A 21,372-nucleotide genomic window follows, 5' to 3' on the forward strand; every position below is an offset into this window, starting at 1 on the left:
TTAGCAGACAATTACTGTTTAGTTAGTTAGTTAAAGGCACACAGTATATGACATTTTTAAATATCATCCATATCCTACATGACTTTAATAAAACTAATGTCACATACAATGCAAAACACTATTAATGACTCATTAGTGGTGAGAGTGAAATTATTTTTAAATCTCCATAAAAACAAAGCCGTTTTAATACTATTCATTTACGAATTGCATTTCTTTCCGAAAATGGACCAAAAAAATTATCAAGTATCATATTATTGCACAAAAATATGTTATTCATTTATTTTTAAATTCATAATAATACACCACCTATGTCAAAAGTATGGTTTTTGTATTCACTTCATACTCTTCTGAGATTTCCAACTACATTGATTAAAATAATATGAAACTGCCTGTATCAAAAATATATATACATTTACTCAAGAACAAATATGCTACTCTCTCTCTCTCTCTCTCTCTCTCTCCTTCCTTCTCCTTGTGACTTTAAATACACCAATGATGATTAAGATTATAACGAATTTTTGCTTATCTAGTTTTGAACTGCCTTTCGGTAAAAATAAAGTTTTGCTATATGCTTTTAATAGTTATTCACCTTCCATCATCATCATCCTCATTAGTTAATGGTATTACATTTTCAGCTGCAACATCACTTTTTTGCTGAACAGTTTCTATAGATTGCTTAGAATGTAATTTTACTTCATCTGTAAAATTATGTAATTCTTTAGTTGTAATTTTAGTTTTTGATTCATCTTCAGTATTTATTTGAATTCCGTCTTCTTCAAAGAGTGAATTAGTACTTAATGTTTTTTTTAGTTCACTCTGAAATAAAAGTTCGTTAACTGAATGGCTCTCACAAGCTTCAACACCTTCATTCTTACATATGTCGCACGGATCCCTATTACCACTGTGCACATCATCTGAGGTATCATGTTTTAACTTAATGTCATCGGTGTAGACTTGGGCATTTCCATTTTTGACACTAATATTTTCCAATTTAGTATCCTTAGTAGAAATTCTACTTTCGTTGTCTTCCAAATTTCTGTTTATTTCAGACTTCTTTCCAGCACTACATTGTTGTTGTTGTTCTTCATTGTAGCTAATCTGTACATAAGTCTCTATGTCATACTGAACGTCAGTTTTATCATTATTGCATTTATGTTTCTCGAAGTCTAAATTTTCATCATATTCAATTTCTAAGCATGGTTGTTGCTCAGATTCAGTTTTGTCAACAGATGCTACCAATTCTGTATTTTCAAATTCAATGTCATGTAATTCAGCATCGGGGGAATTTCTGTTTACTTGCTTATCAATATTCAATGATGCTAATTTCTCATTTAGTTCTACTTCTTCACCTTTGCAATAATTAAGTGTACATCCTTTGACTTCAGACTCACCATGTTCATTAACACTGTACATGTCATCTAAAGACTGATGATTTAGTTTAATATCATCTGTGCAAATGTGAATTTCACACTTACTGTGAAAAGCAGTGCTGCTGCTGCTATTACAATCAGATGTATCATTCTCATCTCCATTAATTTTTTTATTTGATGAATAACAGTTGCAATTGTGAGAACATTCCAGTTTACAAAGTGGGACACATGGGTCATTTGAATGAAATGTTTCATTGCAGGATTCTATGTTTACACACTTTTCTTCTTCTGTACACTCTTGGTATTCTATTTTTATTTCATTAACAGAATTTGTAAACTGACTTTGCAGTTCCATTTCTTGAGTCTTGGCAGCATTCAAATTACTGCTAACTTGTTTTTTCATGTCACAGTCCTTCAAGTCTTGATTAATTATTATATCCCCATAACCAGTTGTCACATTAGATTCATCACAGTTTATTGAAATGTCAGACTTCACATCATTTTCATTATTTATGAGAGGTGTATAGTGGTCCTTCACTTCTAAGTCATTTGTAGCAATTTCTTCCACGCTATTATTACTATCATGAAGACATCTGTTACTTTCATTTCCATTAACATCCTGGACTGTCTCACATGCACCTTCCGAAAGTATTTCATCATTATTGTTCTCTTCTGTAGAATAAACCAATTTATGTGGTATTTCTGACTTTTCAGAGATATGTGTAACTATATGAGAATATAAATTGTCATTTGGATCAATTTCTGTTGGTAGCTGTTCTAATTTTTCTGTATTCACAGATTTAATTAGTTCTTCAGTAGCACATTCACTGTTATCTACATTAATAATGGGTTGGTTATCATCATAGGTTACTATCTCATTATTTGATTCTCCTATGCATTTCTTTATTTCAGATTCAGAATTTTCCTTTTGAATACCATTTTCTAAATTGTTGTCAATACAACTGTGTACATTCTCTAGTGACTGGTATTTCAATTTCACATCATCTGTACACATCTGTAATTCATTAATACTATTATTTTGAAATTCACTTCCTTCACTCTTAAGGCAACTATTATTTTCATTTATATCAGCATTTCTACTTGATTCACTTTCTGGAAAAGTTTCATCCTTACATTCATTTTCTATGACAGAACTTTCTGATTTGTGGTGATCATTTACTAGCTCAAGATCATATACATTCCTTTCACATTTTGAGCTTACTTCACACTTGATTTCAGGAAATAGTTCTGATTCTGCATCTACTGGAGAAAGTGGTTCAATTTCTTGACATTCATTATTTGTAGTGCCACTATTAATTATCATTGTATCTAGATCAGAAAAGTGATTTGAATCATATATTCCTTCAACAAATTGCACAATATTGTTTATTTTACATTCTTCTTCTTTATATTCATTATCATCACTTAATGTATTATCAGAAAACTGGTTCTTTAATTTAATATCATCTGTATAAATTTGTGATTCTACACTGTTTTTACTATTTTGCAATTCACTGTCATCATTAATAAATTCACCTGCATCAGTAATAATGCTATGATCTAATTCAGGTATCAAGTGTGTTTCATTACTGTAGCTATTTTCTTTAAGATCAAATTCTAGCTTATTAAGTGGCAATTCCTGCTTGCTGTTATAGTTTATAGAGTTTTCTGATTCTGAAATGGCAACATTATTCATTTCAGGATACTGTTGTGCCTCCTCTAATTTTATTTCCTGCAAATTGCATTTCACAGGAAGTGAAGCATTATCTTCCACTTCAGCTTCTAAACTATATTCTTTGGAATTTAGTTTGTTATTATCTATAGTCTTCTGTACTTTATCATCATAACACTGTTCTTGAAATTTTGTACTATCAAGGTTATCACTGCAGCAGCTACTATTATTTTTATCTTCTTCTTTCTCAGTTTCTAATATAATAGCTGTTGGTTTCAACTTATCATAGGCTGAATTCGGTTTATAACATAAGCTGTTTGTAGAATCTTTGAATTCATTACTGAACTTCCACTCATCTTCTTTCAGATCCTCTTGGTCAAGATTTGTCAGTGTCACTTCTTCACCCTGTCCAGATAAAGATTCCCCGCCACTTGTAGTAATATCTTCCCAAGAATCATCACCACCTTCTTCACTCACCCATTCGTTATCAGTTTCTTTCTGTTCTTTATCATATTTTGGTTTATGACTGACAATCTGTGACTCTGCTGATATTTGACACTGTATGTTTAATTTACCACTTTCAGCATTTTTCTTCTTTTTAGATTTGGTTACTGTGCTGCTACTGCATTTTTTATCCTGAGGAACAATACTTTTCCATTCACTTACAGATGGATCAGTCTTTTCTTCATTATGGAATTTAATATCATTCCAATCTGTTTGTTTCTTTGTATCTGATTTGTAATGATTCCACTCACCATCTTTTGGTTCAAATTTTGTAGAGTTTCCCCATTCACCTACATAATTTTTTACAACTACACTTTCCTGGCTTTCAATTAAATCTCTTTGTTCCTGCATTTTGCTACAATTTTCTGCACTAACCTTTTCATTCTTTGAGTGATACTCTCTTTTTATGTCAATCCTTTTTTTAATTATACCTCTTTCATGCATGACATCTAAATTAAATTTGTCACTTTTACTCCTTTCTGAATGCTTGGATTTCTGTTGATTCAACTTTGTGAATGAATTTTTATCAACTGTTTCATATTTGTGTGAAACATTTTTGGACAAATCACCTGCCCAACTTTCAGTTCCTAACTCTACTTTTGGTTGATTTATATGTCCCCATAAACCATCATCATCACCACTACTCTTTGTAACATGATGTGATCTAAAACCACCAAAAGAACTGCAATTTTCTTTTCTATTCTGACTACTTTTATGAATTTCCCTGTATTCTTTGCTCCTCTGATTTTTGTTCTTGTCTCTCCAATGATGATCATCCTGTTTTCTGTTATTTTCTTTGGAATCATCTTTTATTTGAATGTCCCCACCCTTAAATCTGTGTTCTTGGTTTTTTGAAAAGGAAGGATGTTCTGCTCTGTGAAAACTAAAATTTTTGCAGCTTTTGTCTTCTGAATCTGGGGAGAGTTGTTTCCCGATCATATCATTCTTTACATTAATTGTGACTTTTTCATTATACACAGATACAGATCTTTTAATAAAATGCTGGCCATCTTCAGTTTCTTCATCGGACCAAACAGATTTACTGTCAGATGAACTAAATCTTCTGTTTCCCCTGAAACTACTTTTCACTCCTCTTCCTCTAAAACTATCTGAAATGATATAAGAAAATTCTCTTAAGTTTCTCAAAAACAACGATAATTAATACTTATTAACCTCGAACCAAGAGAATCTGAATTTAACAAAGTTTAAATATTTTATGCTAAACAGCAGATATTAGTTAGGTTAAAACATAATTCATTACTCACATAACTGAAATTTCCTCATTGAAAGAGTAATGATCAAAGTTTCAAAGGAAGCATTTTTTTGAATGTTTGGTTGGTATAATGAGAGGTATTTATTATTCTTTCAATTAAATTCTTTACAGATAAGGAATATTCTATATAAAAGTTTCAATTATCAACTTTAACAGAATGTGATGAGTTATATAAGTTATATTCCAGTAGTTAAAGCTTAATTACTTCCCCTTAGCAACACCGACGTTACGTATTGTTCAAACATCAAGTAGTATGAAATTTTTAAGGCAATCAAAATAAGATTGGGGAAAAAAAAAAATCATAGTTTCATATAAATACCTAACAAGATGAAAACTGCAACATAATCTTCACTATTTAACAACAATAAATATCTTTTTATACCATCAAAAGGCTTTATGAATTCATATAAACCACATGATTTCATATAATTCATGTGGTTTATTGATGTGGAATTTCTATAGCTATAAATGTAGCAGTAAATATTTCTTCGTTAGCAAACATCAATTTAATATTGCCATATGGAAATTCTTAAAACTCTTTTAATCCTAGATCAGATGTTTATTTAGAAAGTGGTGCACTACAGCATGAATATTTAAATTCACATGCCAGAGAAGGTGTTACCAAAAATTCCTAGACCAGCTGTGAAACAGAAGTGAAGGCATGACTTAATTACAGGTTATTGCTGTTCTCTTCAAAGCAGTCTGCATGCAAATTGATATTGTTTCTACCAGTGGCAGCATTTCTTCCATTTGGAAACAATGGTAATCCTTGAGATTGCATTCAGCACTTTGTAGAATTTGATTTGATCTCTAAAATGTCCTTAAATCTCAGTCTATTGGGCTGACATTGCATCCTAGGTAAGCAAGGCTAAGTCTAGAGGACAGCGGAAAGACCACAGCCATGCTGCTCTTGGCCAAAAACTATTGCACAAATAATACAGAGTGCACTGAGACTATTCTCATGAAATAATTAGTTCTGTATATGCTGCTTTTCTGGTTGTTTTTAGTGAATATATTCCTCTTAAACACATAAGTAATACTTATGGCTGACAGTCTGGCAAATACCAGCATACAACTCACATAACTCATTTATATAACTCAAGAGGGGAAAATAGTTCCACTGCATAAAGGAGGATCCAAGACTACTGTTGCAAATTATCGACCAATCAGCATATCAGGAGTCGTTGTCAAGGTCTTGGAGAAAGTAGTCAAGGGAAAAATACAGGAATGGATTGATGAAAATGAGATACTGTATGGGGGACAGCATGGTTTTGTAAAGGGTAGATCATGCCTCAGTAACTTCCTCAAGTTTTATAACACAGTGACGGCTGAACTAGATAAGGGTAATGGGTTTACAGTGATACTGCTGGACCTGACTAAGGCATTTGACAGGATACCACATGGAATTCTAATCTGTAAACTACAACATATGGGAATAAGTTTTAGAGGTATACTGTGAGTAGACATATCGATACAAAATTAATAACGGAAAAAACTCGCGTACAAAGATTATGTAATAGTATAATTTTCGCCTGTGTGTCACAGGCATCTTCAGTACATTAAGCTCAAATTAAACAATAACTGACAATTCCAAAAAGCGTCACCTAAGTAGCTGGTGTAAGATAACTAAAAAAATCAATAAATTTCCTTAAAAAAAAAAAAAAAAAAAAAAAAAAAAATCAATACAATAAAAAGTTAGGAAAGATTAGCTGATTTGTAAAGTACTATCTCCCATAAAGGGGATAGACGTAAGCCGTCAGATCTGTTTAAGTTAGGAGAATGAAGTAGTTTCACATGTTTCTTTATAAAGGCGTTCCATGAGAAACTGACTTTTGTGAAGACCTCTTGTCTTTCTCCAATGAACTCTGTGTCTAGTGAAGATGGCATGTTCTGCAAGTCCAGACTTTTCAGGTTTAAAGTATTCAATATAAGATTGGTGTTCTTCTAGCCGAATAGAGACAGATCTTCCCGTTTGTCTGAAATAAGATAATCCACAAGAGCATGGAATCTGGTAGACACCTGGATGATTAAGATGTGGAGATTTTTCTAAATGGTCGAAAGGCAACAAAAATATTCAGTGGTTTTAAAACTTTTGCTATACGTTCACTGATGCCTTGTACATAAGGAATAGTAATGCGCATTATTTCTTTTGTGTTTGAAGAGGAAGACATATTAAAACTACTCAAAGTTCTTTTAATGAAGCAATTCTTATAACCATTAGATAGAAAGGAAGAAGTTATATATTGTAGTTCTTTCTGTAAAAGATCGTCTGAAGAACAAAAGGAGTGGGCCCGATGAACCAGTGTTTTAATAGTTCCTGCCTTTTGACTGGGATGGTGATCAGATTCCGCATGGATATAATGGCCTGTATGAGTCTTCTTTCTATAAACTGAGAAATGTAGGTTACCATCTGGTTGGCGAAGAATTAGATCTAAAAAGGCTAACTGCTTATTTGATTCTACTTCTAGGGTAAACTTGATCCTAGGATGAAATGCGTTTAACTTCATCCGAAGAGCCATTCCATACAGCAGAAATGTCATTGACATATCTGAACCAATGAGTAGGTCTGGGAGAAATGTTGTCAAAGATACGTTGTTCAAAATGTTCCATAAAGAAATTGGAGATAGCAGGAGAAAGAGGATTACCCATTGCTGTTCCTTCAATTTGTTGATACAACTTATTTTTAAAGGAAAAATAACCAGAATTTATTACAAAATCAAATATGTTTACAATGTCTGTAGATGACCGAAGAAGGGTTTTAAGTTTTTTCTTGTGATCTTCATTCCATGGACTTCTACATGGACTGTTCAACTTACTTGCCTCTTACATTGGATCCTACCCGGAGTCAATTGAAGAGACTTAATTCTCTTATAGATAATGTATCTACATGGAATGAAGATCAAAAGAAAAATTTAAAACCTTCTTCGGTCATCCACCTAGATTGTATGGTCTTCCAAAAGTTCATAAACCAGGCATTCCGTTAAGACCAGTTGTAGATTGTATAGGTTGCCCCACTTACAAAATCTCAAAATTTTTATCAAATTTACTCTCCTCTTCAACTAGAAGAACTAATACTTATATAAAAAATACTTTGGATTTCAAAAATAAAATTTCAGATCTTCATTTGGACGTTTCTGATATCATGATTAGTTTAGATGTTGTTTCTTTATTTACAAATGTGCCTCTTTCGGAAAGCATTGAATTACTACAACAAGAATTTCCTTCAGACATTGTAAACGTATTTGATTTTGTAATAAATTCTGGTTATTTTTCCTTTAAAAATAAGTTGTATCAACAAATTGAAGGAACAGCAATGGGTAATCCTCTTTCTCCTGCTATCTCCAATTTCTTTATGGAACATTTTGAACACTGTATCTTTGACAACATTTCTCCCAGACCTACTCATTGGTTCAGATATGTCGATGACATTTTTGCTGTATGGAATGGCTCTTCGGATGAACTTAGTTAAACGGATTTCATCCTAGGATCAAGTTTACCCTAGAAGTAGAATCAAATAAGCAGTTGGCCTTTTTAGATCTTCTAATTCTTCACCAACCAGATGGTAACCTACATTTCTCAGTTTATAGAAAGAAGACTCATACAGGCCATTATATCCATGCAGAATCTCATCACCATCCCAGTCAAAAGGCAGGAACTATTAAAACACTGGTTCATCGGGCCCACTCCTTTTGTTCTTCAGACGATTTTTTACAGAAAGAACTAGAATATATAACTTCTTCCTTTCTACTTTTCGACCATTTAGAAAAATCTCCACATTTCTCACTTCTCCTAAGGACAAGCTTCCACATCTTAATCATCCAGGTGTCTACCAGATTCCGTGCTCTTGTGGATTATCTTATTTCGGACAAACGGGAAGATCTGCCTCTATTCGGCTAGAAGAACACCAATCTTATATTGAATACTTTAAACCTGAAAAGTCTGGACTTGCAGAACATGTCATCTTCACTAGACACAGAGTTCATTGGAGAAAGACAAGAGTTCTTCACAAAAGTCAGTTTCTCATGGAACGCCTTTATAAAGAAACATGTGAAACTCTACTTCATTCTCCTAACTTAAACAGATCCGACGGCTTACGTCTATCCCCTTTATGGGAGATAGCACTTTACAAATCAGCTAATCTTTCCTAAATTTTTATTGTATTGATTTTTTTTTTTAGGAAATTTCTTGATTTTTTTAGTTATCTTACACCAGCTACTTAGGTGGCGCTTTTTGGAATTGTCAGTTATTGTTTAATTTGAGCTTAATGTACTGAAGATGCCTGTGACACACAGGCGAAAATTATACTATTAAATAATCTTTGTACATGAGTTTTTTCCGTTATTAATTTTGTATCAACATATGGGAATGGATATAGGGTTGGTGAGATGGATAGGTGGGTGGTTGATGGAGAGATATCAGAGAGTAGTTTATTCAGGAGTAGACTCCAAAGGACGGCCTGTGACTAGTGGTATGCCGCAGGGTTCTGTTCTTGGACCACTGCTGTTTAATTTGTTCATTAACGATATAGGGAAGGATCTAAGAAAAAATTTCATTTGTTTGCTGATGATGCAAAGTTGAGTAGGGCAATAGTGAATGCAGACGATGTCAAAATCTTGCAGGACGCCTTGGATAGATTGGAGTTTTGGGCTAAGGAGAACGGATGTCAATTTAATGTGACAAAATGTAAGGTTATGCATTTTGGGGTGAAAAGATTAGCAGCAGTATACCACATTGGTGGAACTGTACTCCAGGAGATTGATGAGGCCAGGGACTTGGGAGTGTTGGTGGATAGGGAGATGAAGTTTAGGGGGCACATTGCAAAAGTAGCTAAATCAGCTCATCAACTCACTTGGTTGTTGAAAAATACTTTGACGAGTAGAGACAAGAGTTATTGAACCTCTGTACCGAGCCTTGATAAGACCTCATCTCGACTACTGTGCCCAGATTTGGTCACCTAGGTTTCTTCTTGATGAGGAGGAGGTTTATTATTATTATTGTTCTGGGCAACTCCAAGGAGTCGACAGACTCATCGAGGGAGGCCCTACCATCATGTCAAGAACAACTATTCGACATTCACACAGTATCTATCATACCTTGCCTTGAACTCATTCACGGTCGTAGCACCCACAACAGACTCTGGAAGCTTATTCCACTCATTCACTACTCTCCAAGTAAAAAACCTAGCTCTAACACCCTTGTCAACCACGCTCTTGCCCAGCTTCCATTCATGGCCCCTAGTCCTCCCACCACCAGTCATATTTTCAAAAATATCTTCTGGATCAATCTTATAGAAACCCTTCAGTAATTTGAATGTCCCAATCATATCACCCCTCCTTCGCATATCGACCAATTTCTGCAACCCACAAATCTTCAACCTATTCTCATAAGGTTCATTCCACAGACCTGCTATCATCTTGGTCACTCGTCTCTGGATCCTCTCCACTTCCTCCCCATCACGAAGAAACCCTGGTGCCCATAACTGGGCACAGTAGTCCAGATGGGGTCTTATCAAGGCTCGCTACAGAGGAACAACAACTTGTTTGTCTCTGCATGTTAAAGTATTTTTCAGAAGCCAAGTGATTTGGTGAGCTGTTTTAGTCACTTTTGCAATGTACCCCTAAACTTCAATTCCCTATCCACCAACACTCCCAAATCCCTGGCCTCATCAATCTCCTGGAGTATCGTTCCACCAATGCGATATACTGCTGCTATTCTTTTCACCCCAAAGTGCATAACCTTACACTTTGGCACATTAAATTGACATCCATTTTTCCTAGCCCAGTCCTCCAAACTATCCAAATCATCCTGTGCACTCATAATTGCTCTACCCAACTTTGCATCATCAGCAAACAAGTGAACACTTCCTCTCAAATCCTTTCCTATATCATTGATGAACAAATTGAAAAGCAGTGGTCCAAGAACAGAGCCCTGTGGCACTCTACTAGTCACAAGCCGTCTTTTAGACTCCACTCTAGAATAAACCACTCTCTGGTATCTCTCCTTCAACCACCCTCCTATCCATCTCACCAACCCTATATCTATCCCCATCTGCTCCAGTTTACTGATTAGGGTTCTATGTGGTATCCTATCAAAAGCCTTGGCAAGGTCCAGTAGTATTACTGTAAACCCATTACCCGTATCCAGTTCAGCCGTCACTGTGTTATAAAACGTGAGCAAGTTACTGAGGCATGATCTACCCTTCACAAAACCATGTTGTCCCCCATACAATATCCCATTTTCATCTATCCAATCCTGTATTCTTTTCTTGACTAATTTCTCTAAGACCTTGACAATGATTCCTGATATGCTAATCGGTTGGTAATTTACAACAGCAGTCTTGGAACCACCTTCATGCAGTAGAACTATTTTCCCCTCTTTCCACCCACTCGAGACTAACCCAGACCAGAGACTCAAATTAAATAAAATGGTCAAGGATACTGACAATTCTTTAGCTGCTTCTCGTACCACACGAGCTGGTATACCATCCAATCCCACAGATGTATTGACATTGAGGGTATGCAATAGCCTACTCACCTCCACTTCAATCACCACAATTCCCGTATAACCTACTGGTACATTCGTTTCTGCAATGTCACCACCTGGATGATATATTCTTGCAAAGTGCTCACTCAGTAACTCAACTATATCAACTGATTCAGTTACCTCCCTACCATCGGCATTCTTTAAAATCATTCTGCCATGTACATTTTTCCTTTTACTTGCTACATATCTAAAAAACTGTTTAGGATTCTCTTTAGCCTGCATGGCCAATGTTCTTTCGTAATCCTTTTTTGCTTTTCTTACCACACTCGTTACCCTTCTGGCCTGTGCTTTATACCGTTCGTGTGCCTGCCGGTCACCTTTCTCCTTAAATTCCCTCCATAGTTGTTTCTTTTTTTGCAGCTCAAGCTGAATGGTGTTATTCATCCATTTAACCCCTACATGATTTATTATTCGGAATCTTGTGAACCTGTGGTCTGGAAGTGCCAACCATGGCCAAAAACTCTTCCTTATTGTTCCTAATACTCCTAGCATTAGTGTACATGAATTTAGGACCTCCATTAGCCCCAACCCTACCTTGATGCCTTATATTAACTATCCCACTCTGATTTGTTGTCCTTATTTGCTCGGGCATATTATATTCATTCTTACATTCAACTGCCTCCCTAAGGACTGTATATCTACTCCCCCCCCCCTAATAAATCTAGTTTCCCTGAATTTGCACATCCACCAACACTTTCTCAAGTCTTCTTACACTGTAACCATTCAAATGCAAGCCATCCATCTTATATAGATCCTTTCGCCTATCGAACTCACTCCACACGTCCACAAATTCCACACCACTTGTCATACATAACCCACACAAAGTCATTCGCAATTATAGCCCTCCTTTTAAACATTTCACTGTCATACCATGGCAAAAGACTAATCATTCTAACTCTCTCACTCTTTTCTTTTGCTACCTCAAACAATTCATTCAGGTCTTCTATCATTTCCATTTTGTCTCCTTTCAAATCATTCGTACCTGCCACAACAATCATTTCTTTCACCCTTTCCTTTTGCTCTCTAATAGACTCAGTTACATCCTTTATGGTCGCACCAGGTTGGTACGATTTTGTCAAATCCTCTACTATCACACCTCGTACTAACGAGTCTCCATACAACACTCTATCTTTCATTTTGTTCATGTTCACACTCATACGTCTATTTTTCCTGTCATATTTTTTATTATTGGCTGGTTCATTCAGTCGACTTTTGTTCATACGCTCTAGCTGCTGTTTTGCCCTTTGTATCGCATCATTCAACAACACGATCTCACTCATTGCGTCTATCTCATCTTTTTTATTCTCAGTAAAACCATTAATACTATCATTCACACTTTCTACATTCACACTCTCACAATTCTCTGGTACAACCTCGCCGTTTCTTGTCATATCCCTATTTTCTTCATTCTGAAGTTTGACAAAAATATCACACTCACGATCCGAAATACTCTTCAATTTCTCATTCTCCCTACATTTTCTACACACATTCACTCCTTTATTATCATCTAACCACACTCCGACCACACTCCGCAAAGCGTACATTTCACAGCTAGTACACTGAATCATCTCTTTTATACTACCGTTCTTCGATAAAGATGGCGAACCATCATTACTGGCCGCCATTTTCCTTCGTACTGGAGCCATACTTACTTGCAACGTATTTTATCAAATTATAACACACCAAAAACACACAAAAAGATGCACTAAGAGACGCAAGGCAAACAAAATACAATATTAAATAAATTTATCAACGATAACTGAAAATAATACTTATCTTATCCGGAGTTTTCACGAACACTACACACTACGAATCCCTCTAGCGGCGACAGCCCCAATAAAATGTTATAAAGACACAAAATACTCTAAAAACACGAAAATCATTCTAATATACTATAAAACCAATTTTCTAAGGAAAAACACACACAAAAAACACCAAAAATCACCAATTTCACACGAGTGCTAAATTACACCGACCACTCACCATATAACCTCGAACCCAAGTTCCAGAGGCGAGTGACCAAGATGATAGCAGGTCTATGGAATGAACCTTATGAGAACAGGTTGAAAATTTGTGGGTTGCAGAAATTAGTTGATAGGCAGAAAAGGGGAGATATGATTGAGACATTCAAATTGCTAAAGGGTTTCTACAGGATTAATTCAGAGGATATTTTTGAGATCAGGACTGATGGTGGGAGAACTAGGGGACATCTATGGAAGCTGGGCAAGAGTGTGGTTAGCAAGGGTGTTAGAGCTGAGTTTTTTACTTATAGAGTGGTAAATGAGTGGAATAAGCTGCCAGAGTCTGCTGTGGGTGCTATGACAGTGAGTGAGTTGAAGGCAAGGTATGATAGATACTGTAAGAATGTTGTATAGTTGTGTGGACATGATGTTTAGGACCTCCCTCGTATTATTATTACGGGCAACTCCAGGGAGTCGCCCGTAATAATACTACTACTACTAATAATAATTTAGAAAATTGCAAAACACAACAAACAACTGGCCAATTAGACTGTGATTACATAGTATTAAAAACAATATGGAGTCCCTTAATGCAAAGCCCATCTCCTTGAGGAGATGTATGATGCTATGCATTAAAGCCAAGGGGCTTTGCATTAAGGGTAAATATTAAGAATAGTGATCAGAGCTTATTACACCTTTACCACGAGTTGCCTAGACTTGCAATACCTTGCGGGGTCAGTTAGACTCACACTATGTGCAGGCGCAAACTTGACTTATTTGTCTGTTTGCTTACTTGTGAAATGGAGTAAAACCAAGTTTAAAATAGCTTGGAATCTTTAACATATATTATATCCAAGGTAAAAAACTTTTTACATCTATCTCTCATCGTGAGCCTTATTAAATAAAAATCTCAGTCCTTATTAAATAAAAATAAAAATCACCTTTTGATAACTTTTTTGGTAAAATACTTATGAGCTCTGTATTACTTAACCTTGGTATTTCTAAGCCTGGCTCCCACTGATGAGACATCAATAAAGGATGAAACTGGTCTGGGTAGTGGCCCCTTGCCTTTACTGCATAGCATCATACATCTCCTCAAGGAGATGGACTTTGCATTAAGGGTAAATATTAAGAATAGTGATCAGAGCTTATTACACCTTTACCACGAGTTGCACTACCTTGTGGGTCAGTTAGATTCACCCTACGTGCAGGTGCAAACTTGACTTATTTGTCTGTTTGCTTACTTGGGAAAATGGAGTAAAACCAGGTTTAAAATAGCTTGGTATCTTTCATCTCATCTCATCTCATCCACTTGATAATGGGTTGAGTCCACTAAGAAGAAAGGTTCTCCACTTATCACGATCTTTAGCCATCTCACTCATGACTCTATAGCTGGGTAGATGGGAATGTTCTTTTAGCAACTTTATCCAAGTACTTCTTGGTCTGCCTCTAGGTCTTTTTCTTCCTATATATCCATTCAGAGCTAAATATGGGAGTCTATGAGAGGCCATTCTCTGAATATGACCAAACCATCTCAGTTGATGCTTAATGATTGTGTCTATTATATTATCTGGAAAGTTTAAATCTGTTCTGACTTGAACATTAGTCTTGTGTTCCATCCAGCGGGTGTTATTAATTTTTCTGAAGCATTTCATTTCAAATGCTTGAAGTTTCTTGATTGGTTGTTGAGTTAATCTCCAAGCTTCTGAAGAATAAGTAGCCTTTGGGATAATAATTGTTTTATATAATTTTAATTTTAGACTCGGGATTTTTTTATTTTTCCATATTTTGTTTAGTTTATTCATGTTGGTCCAACCTAGGTTTAGCCTGTGTTTTACTGTTTCCATATTGTTGAGGTTACTAGATATAAGATTGCCAAGATAAACATATTTATTAACTTGTTCCAGCAGATGATTTTCGAGATTTATAGACATATTTTCTTCTTCTCTACCTATCTTCATTATTTTTGTTTTATGATGATTTATTTTCATACCTTAAGTTTTACAAGAGCCATTTAAAATTTAAAATATTAATAGTTTTTTCTAGCTGTGGTTTAGAATCTGCTAAAATAATGATATCATCTGCATATTTTATGTGATTAATGTTAGTACCATTGATTTTTACACCTGGTTCATCAGCTATGATTTTACAGACTTCTTCTAGGAAGATGATAAAGAGTTGAGGTGAGAGAGGGCATCCCTGCATTACACCTTTCTCGACTCTGAAATCCTTGGTTTTAATGTTGTTCATTTTAACAAAAGCTTTGGTGTCTCCATAATAATTTGTAATAAATGTTACAATATCTGAATCTATTTTTATTTTTTTAGGATAGTGATCAATTTGTTTCTATTAACTGAATCAAAGGCTTGCTTAAAATCTATAAAATAACAGTATATGGGCAGGTTGCATTCCCAATATTTTTCTGCTATATTATTAATGGTGAAGATATGGTCTATGGTGGATCTATGTGGCCTGAATCCTGCTTGGTTTTCCTCTATGATTTTTTCTGTAAGCACCTGTGTTCTCTTTTGTATAATTCGAATGAATAGTTTATAACTATGACTTAAGAGTGTTATGGGTCTATAATTTTCACATATTCTTTTGTCTCCTTTTTTGTGAATTGGTATAATAATAATTCATGTTTTCCAGTCAGTTGGGATTACTCTAGAATAAAGAATTTGATTAAATAAATTCATTAAGAAATTAATAGCTTCCTTGCCACCATATTTCCATAGTTCTATAGATATTTCATCTTTACCCTTAGCTTTTGAAAGTTTCATTTGGTTTATTGCATTTATAATTTCTGCTGGAGTTATGGGTGGTGCCTTTTCATATATCATCTTTTCTGTTATACTTTCCTCCTCCTGTTCTTTTTGAAATAATGTTTGATAGTAGTCCTTCCAAATTATTTTAATATTTTGTATTGACCCAGTTTCTATATTGTTTTTATCTTTCATTGTTAATGGTTTATCTTTATAGATCTTAGTTAATTCTTTGATAATTTTGTATACCGTTTTATTATCATTTCTTTTATTAGCTTCTTCGCACAGTTTTGCTTTTTCCTCCAACCAGTTATCTTTGGCAGATGTGCACATTTTATCAATTTTGTTTTTAAGATTCTTATAATGTTGTTTATTTTCTTCTGTATTTTTTATATTTAATATATGCTTTGCTGTTCTTTTTTCTTCTAAAGTATTTAGAATTTCAGGGGTTATCCATTCATGATTTGGTCTTGATGTTGTACCAAGTATGTTTCTTGCAGTACTTGTAACAATTATTTTACCTTGATTCCATGTATTTTCTATATTGTCATAGGAAAATTTTCTAAACTCATTTCCTATTAGTGTCTGATAGTTATCTTGCATAGATTTCTCTTTCAGTTTTGACAGGTCCACTTTGTTGATAGGAGCTCGTGATTTACGATACTTCAATTTTAGTTTAATTTTTGCTGCAAGCAGTTCATGGTCAGTGTCGAAGTCTGGAGTTTTTAAAGTTCTAACATTCTGCACTGATGATTTCCAATTGCGTTTGATAAGAATGTAATCAATATAGTTCTTTATTGTACCATCTGGTGAGGTCCATGTATATTTGTGGGAAGGTCTATGGAAAAAAAGGTATTACAGATAAACAGATTGTTTGCTTTACAAAATTCTAATATTCTTTCTCCTCTTTCATTTCTGTTATCAACTCTGAACCTGCCCATCACATCCTCCAGGCCTGGGGTAAACTTCCCAATTTTGGCATTAAAATCACCGATCACTATTAATATATCTTTCTTGGTTGTATCTTTATTGGTCTTGTCTATTAGATCTTGCAACTTATCATATCAGGTATCGATTTCTTCATTTTCATGTGACTGGTCAGGGGCGTAGATTTGAATTATTGTAAAGTGAACATTTTTTTTCTTTACCTTTTAATCTGATAGTGATCATTCTTGGGCCATGTGGTTCTATGGCCATAAATGCATTTTGTAACCTATTGTTCACTAAAATGGTGACTCCTTCTCTATGTATATTGTCCTCTCTGCCCGAGTAGAATAGTTTTCCTGAATTTAGGTTTATAACTCCTTCTCCTGTCCAATGGGTTTCAGCCAAGCCTACAATGTCCCATGTAATCGTAGCAAGTTCTTTTTCCATCAAATTTATTTTCCCAGGTTTTAACAGTGTCCTTATATTTAAGGTTAAGAGATGCGAAACTCTATTGGCTGAAAACATACTAAACTTCTTGGCTGTTCCCTGTGATCTAGGATCACTCGTGTCGGTTTCCTTGGACGCAGTAACATTCTCTTGACACAGTGGAGACTCCTGATTCATAGGGTTGAATGGCAGAATAATGCAGCCGGCTTGCCACTCCTCTGCTGCATTCTTTGGTCCATGACTCCTTATTCTTTATTCGGAGCAACCCGTCGGGGTTTCCATCATCTGCCACCCGAGGGACGTGCCTGGTAGGAGTCAGGTCTCCCCCAGGCTCGGCTCTGGTATCTTTATCATATATTATACCTAAGGTAAAAAACTTTCTACATCTATCTCTCATCCTAAGATTTTTATTTAATAAGGTCAAAGCACCTTTTGGTAACTTGTTTTGGTAAAATACTTATAAGCTCTGTATTACTTAACCTTGGTATTTCTAAGCCTGGCTCCCACTGATGAGACCTCAATAAAGGTCGAAACCGGTCTGGGTAGTGGTACCTCGCCTTTAATGCATAGCATCATACATCTCCTCAAGGAGATGGGCTTTGCATTAAGGGAAAATATTAAGAATAGTGATCAGAGCTTATTACACCTTTACCACGAGTTGCCTAGACTTGCACTACCTTGTGGGTCAGTTAGACTCTCACTACGTGCAGATGCAAACTTGACTTATTTGTCAGTTTGCTTACTTGGGAAATGTGGTAAAACCAGGTTTAAAATAGCTTGGTATCTTTAACATAATATTATACCCAAGGTAAAAAACTTTCTACATCTATCTCTCATACTGAGATTTTTATTTAATAAGATCAAAGCACCTTTTGGTAACTTGTTTTGGTAAAATACTTATAAGCTCTGTATTACTTAACTTCGGTATTTCTAAGCCTGGCTCCCACTGATGAGACCTCAATAAAGGTCGAAACCGGTTTTTGGTATCTTGGTATCTTTAACATAATGTTATACCCAAGGTAAAAAACTTTCTACATCTATCTCTCATACTGAGATTTTTATTTAATAAGATCAAAGCACCTTTTGGTAACTTGTTTTGGTAAAATACTTATAAGCTCTGTATTACTTAACCTCGGTATTTCTAAGCCTGGCTCCCACTGATGAGACCTCAATAAAGGTCGAAACCGGTCTGGGTAGTGGCCCTTGCCTTTACTGCATAGCATCGTACATCTCCTCAAGGAGATGGGCTTTGCATTAAGGGTTATATTAAGAATAGTGATCAGAGCTTATTACACCTTTATCACGAGTTGCCTAGACTTGCACTACCTTGTGGGTCAATTAGACTCCCACTACGTGCAGGCGCAAACTTGACTTATTTGTCTGTTTGCTTACTTGTGAAATGGAGTAAAACCAAGTTTAAAATAGCTTGGCATCTTTAACATATATTATACCCAAGGTAAAAAACTTTCTAAGCAATAATAAATAAATTATTTAGAAAATTACTATTTACTTATTTTCTTTTTAGGAAACATATTTAGCCAGCCTGGTTGTATAAGTCAATAGTATTTCTACACTTCAACCAATAAGCTATTGGGTATGAATCCCATTATGGGAACAACTATCTAACATGCTTGGTCTCTAAACAGAGTTTTCAGACTGGCTAATTCTTAGTCAACTCGCAATACCAAAGTTGACAGGCTTACAACCTTTCATGGGTGGGATTTACATTAAAAAAAAAAAAAATATATATATATATATATGTATAAAATACATGTAATCACAGTTTCATCGATATAGATAGTTAAGTAACATTATCATCATCAGAAAAGCTAAGCAGTAATTTGTGCCTATTTTCTTAAAAAATCGAAACAAATTAACCCTACATCAGTGTATCTGAGACAGAAAGAAAGTAGCTGCCATTGTAATGCAACATGCTGCCCAGCCAGCACTTCTCAAAATCTTAAATAATATATTACTAGGTTATAACCTGTCAAAACATGGTAGGTAAATTACTATTTAATTAAGTAAGGACAGATTGTGAACAAACATTAAAAGATGTAATCCTGTTCTACATTAGTAGCATAGGTACAGTAAGGTTTTTTTTAATATTTTTAATTTTATATTATTTAATCAAAAAATCCTGCACAAGAGACCAAACATGAAACATTTACAAGCTACTTCAGGCTGCCAAAAACATGGTGGTGGTCTCGCATAAGGTGATGAAATTTATCTCCCACCAAAAACAATCACAAAGATGTATGCCAATGGCAGGAATCTTTTTATAAAATAGTTCATTTGGTGTTGTTAATACCATAACATCAATAAAAAGACTTGAAGCCTTTGAGATATGGTTATACAGATGAATGTTAAAAATCCCATGGACAGCAAAAATGTCCAATCAGGAAGTACTGGAACAAATGGGGAAATTGCATGAACTTTTAGATACCATAAAAAGAAGGAAAACTGCATATCTTGGTCACCTACTTCATAATGAAAAATATAAGATACTTCAATTGATTATAAAAGGGAAGATAAATGGATGAAGAGGACATAGAAGATGAAGAAAATCTTGGCTGGCAGACATCAGACAGTGGACTGGCATGAGCTCTGAGAGACTGCTCAAAATTTGCCAAGGTGGTTGCCGACCTCTGATAGGAGATGGCACTCAAAGAAGAAGAAGAATACCATTAAAAATAAGTCATGAATAACTGCCAACACCTAAGCTTATCTGTTAGATCGAATTAGCAAATTATTTTAATTTTTCTTAATTTTTGTCATTTTTGTTCAGGTAAATCTTTTAGATCTACCTGAACCTCCAAATTTTACTAGAGAACAATTGCTGTTATCATTTTGAATTGTTTTGCTAATAAAAACAGTCTAGTTACAACAAAAGGGACAATTAAAAAAAAAAATTAAATGTAAATCTTCAAAATCAGTCCTAAGGGAATGGTTTAGTAACAGAAATTATTATAATTTTGAATAATTATAAAAATAAAAACGGACAATTATAGTAAAAAGAGAAGGATATTGTGAGCTTTCAAATTGTTTTCCCAATAAAAGTATCACAATAACAGAGTAAATTAAAATAAACATTTTTTTATCATGTAGTTTTGGATTAGTGGCTTGCATTTGACACCTTTTACACCACCAAATGAGTATTAAGGCTGACATGTTCTTATAACTGTTTACAATATAGCACAGGGCCAAATTATTTAGAATAGAATTTGTAAAATTCTGCTAAGTGTGACAATAGGTTATAATAAATTTTATTATAGTGACCTATTTTTTGCTTATATACTTATATATGTATAATTTTGCTTGACCTAATCTTGTCACTGTTGATTTGAAACAATTCAACAAATTTCAATAGACATCCTAAATATCTAATTTTATTAAATTCCATCAGACAGACAAGAATTATTAATATCAGCTCAAATTATTTTGTTTAATTTTGCTGATAAGAATGCACTGGCTAAAACTAAAACTGAATAACACGACATCTTGTATGTATCCTGATTCTCAAATTTCATTAAATTCCAACTAGAGTAGACTTATTGCAATATATAATTTATGACATGTTTTGTCCCTCTGTGCTCTTGCAAACCAGTTTTTGTTTCAAATGAAACAAAAACTGGAATAGCCATATTTCTTGTATACAATAATATCTGTCTACTAAGGTTAGAGAATAACTTGCATACAGATGAATGGACAAAAGTACTTTTATACATTTTGCATAAGACACATAAACAAACTGTGGTGAAATTTTTGGAAAATGTCAACAATTTGAAGCAAATAAACCTAACAGTGCATTAATTCCTATGAAAGAAAAATCAATCAAATGCAACAAAAATGGGCCATGGTGGGTTATTACTTTTGTTTTGCTACCATTGAGTACTTTTGCACAATCAAACTT

The 21,372-nt window shown here is 34.6% G+C and overlaps 1 protein-coding gene across 1 annotated transcript in view; it reads right to left on the bottom strand.

The window, feature by feature from the left end:
* Positions 1-585: 585 nt before the first annotated feature.
* Positions 586-21,372, bottom strand: part of LOC150102493 (uncharacterized) — a 192,971-nt gene continuing 172,184 nt past the window's right edge. The window contains exons 11-13 of the mRNA XM_090399601.1: positions 2,907-4,655; positions 1,713-2,837; positions 586-1,448 (exon numbers count right to left, since the gene is read on the bottom strand). Coding sequence (XP_090255727.1) covers positions 586-1,448; positions 1,713-2,837; positions 2,907-4,655 — 3,737 coding nt within the window. The remainder of the gene's footprint in view (positions 1,449-1,712; positions 2,838-2,906; positions 4,656-21,372) is intronic.

The sequence above is a fragment of the Typopeltis vanoorti genome, chromosome 10 (assembly GCF_054136105.1).
Source record: "Typopeltis vanoorti isolate ZY-2024b chromosome 10, IOZ_Tvanoo_1.0, whole genome shotgun sequence".
Lineage (NCBI taxonomy): Eukaryota > Metazoa > Arthropoda > Arachnida > Uropygi > Thelyphonidae > Typopeltis > Typopeltis vanoorti.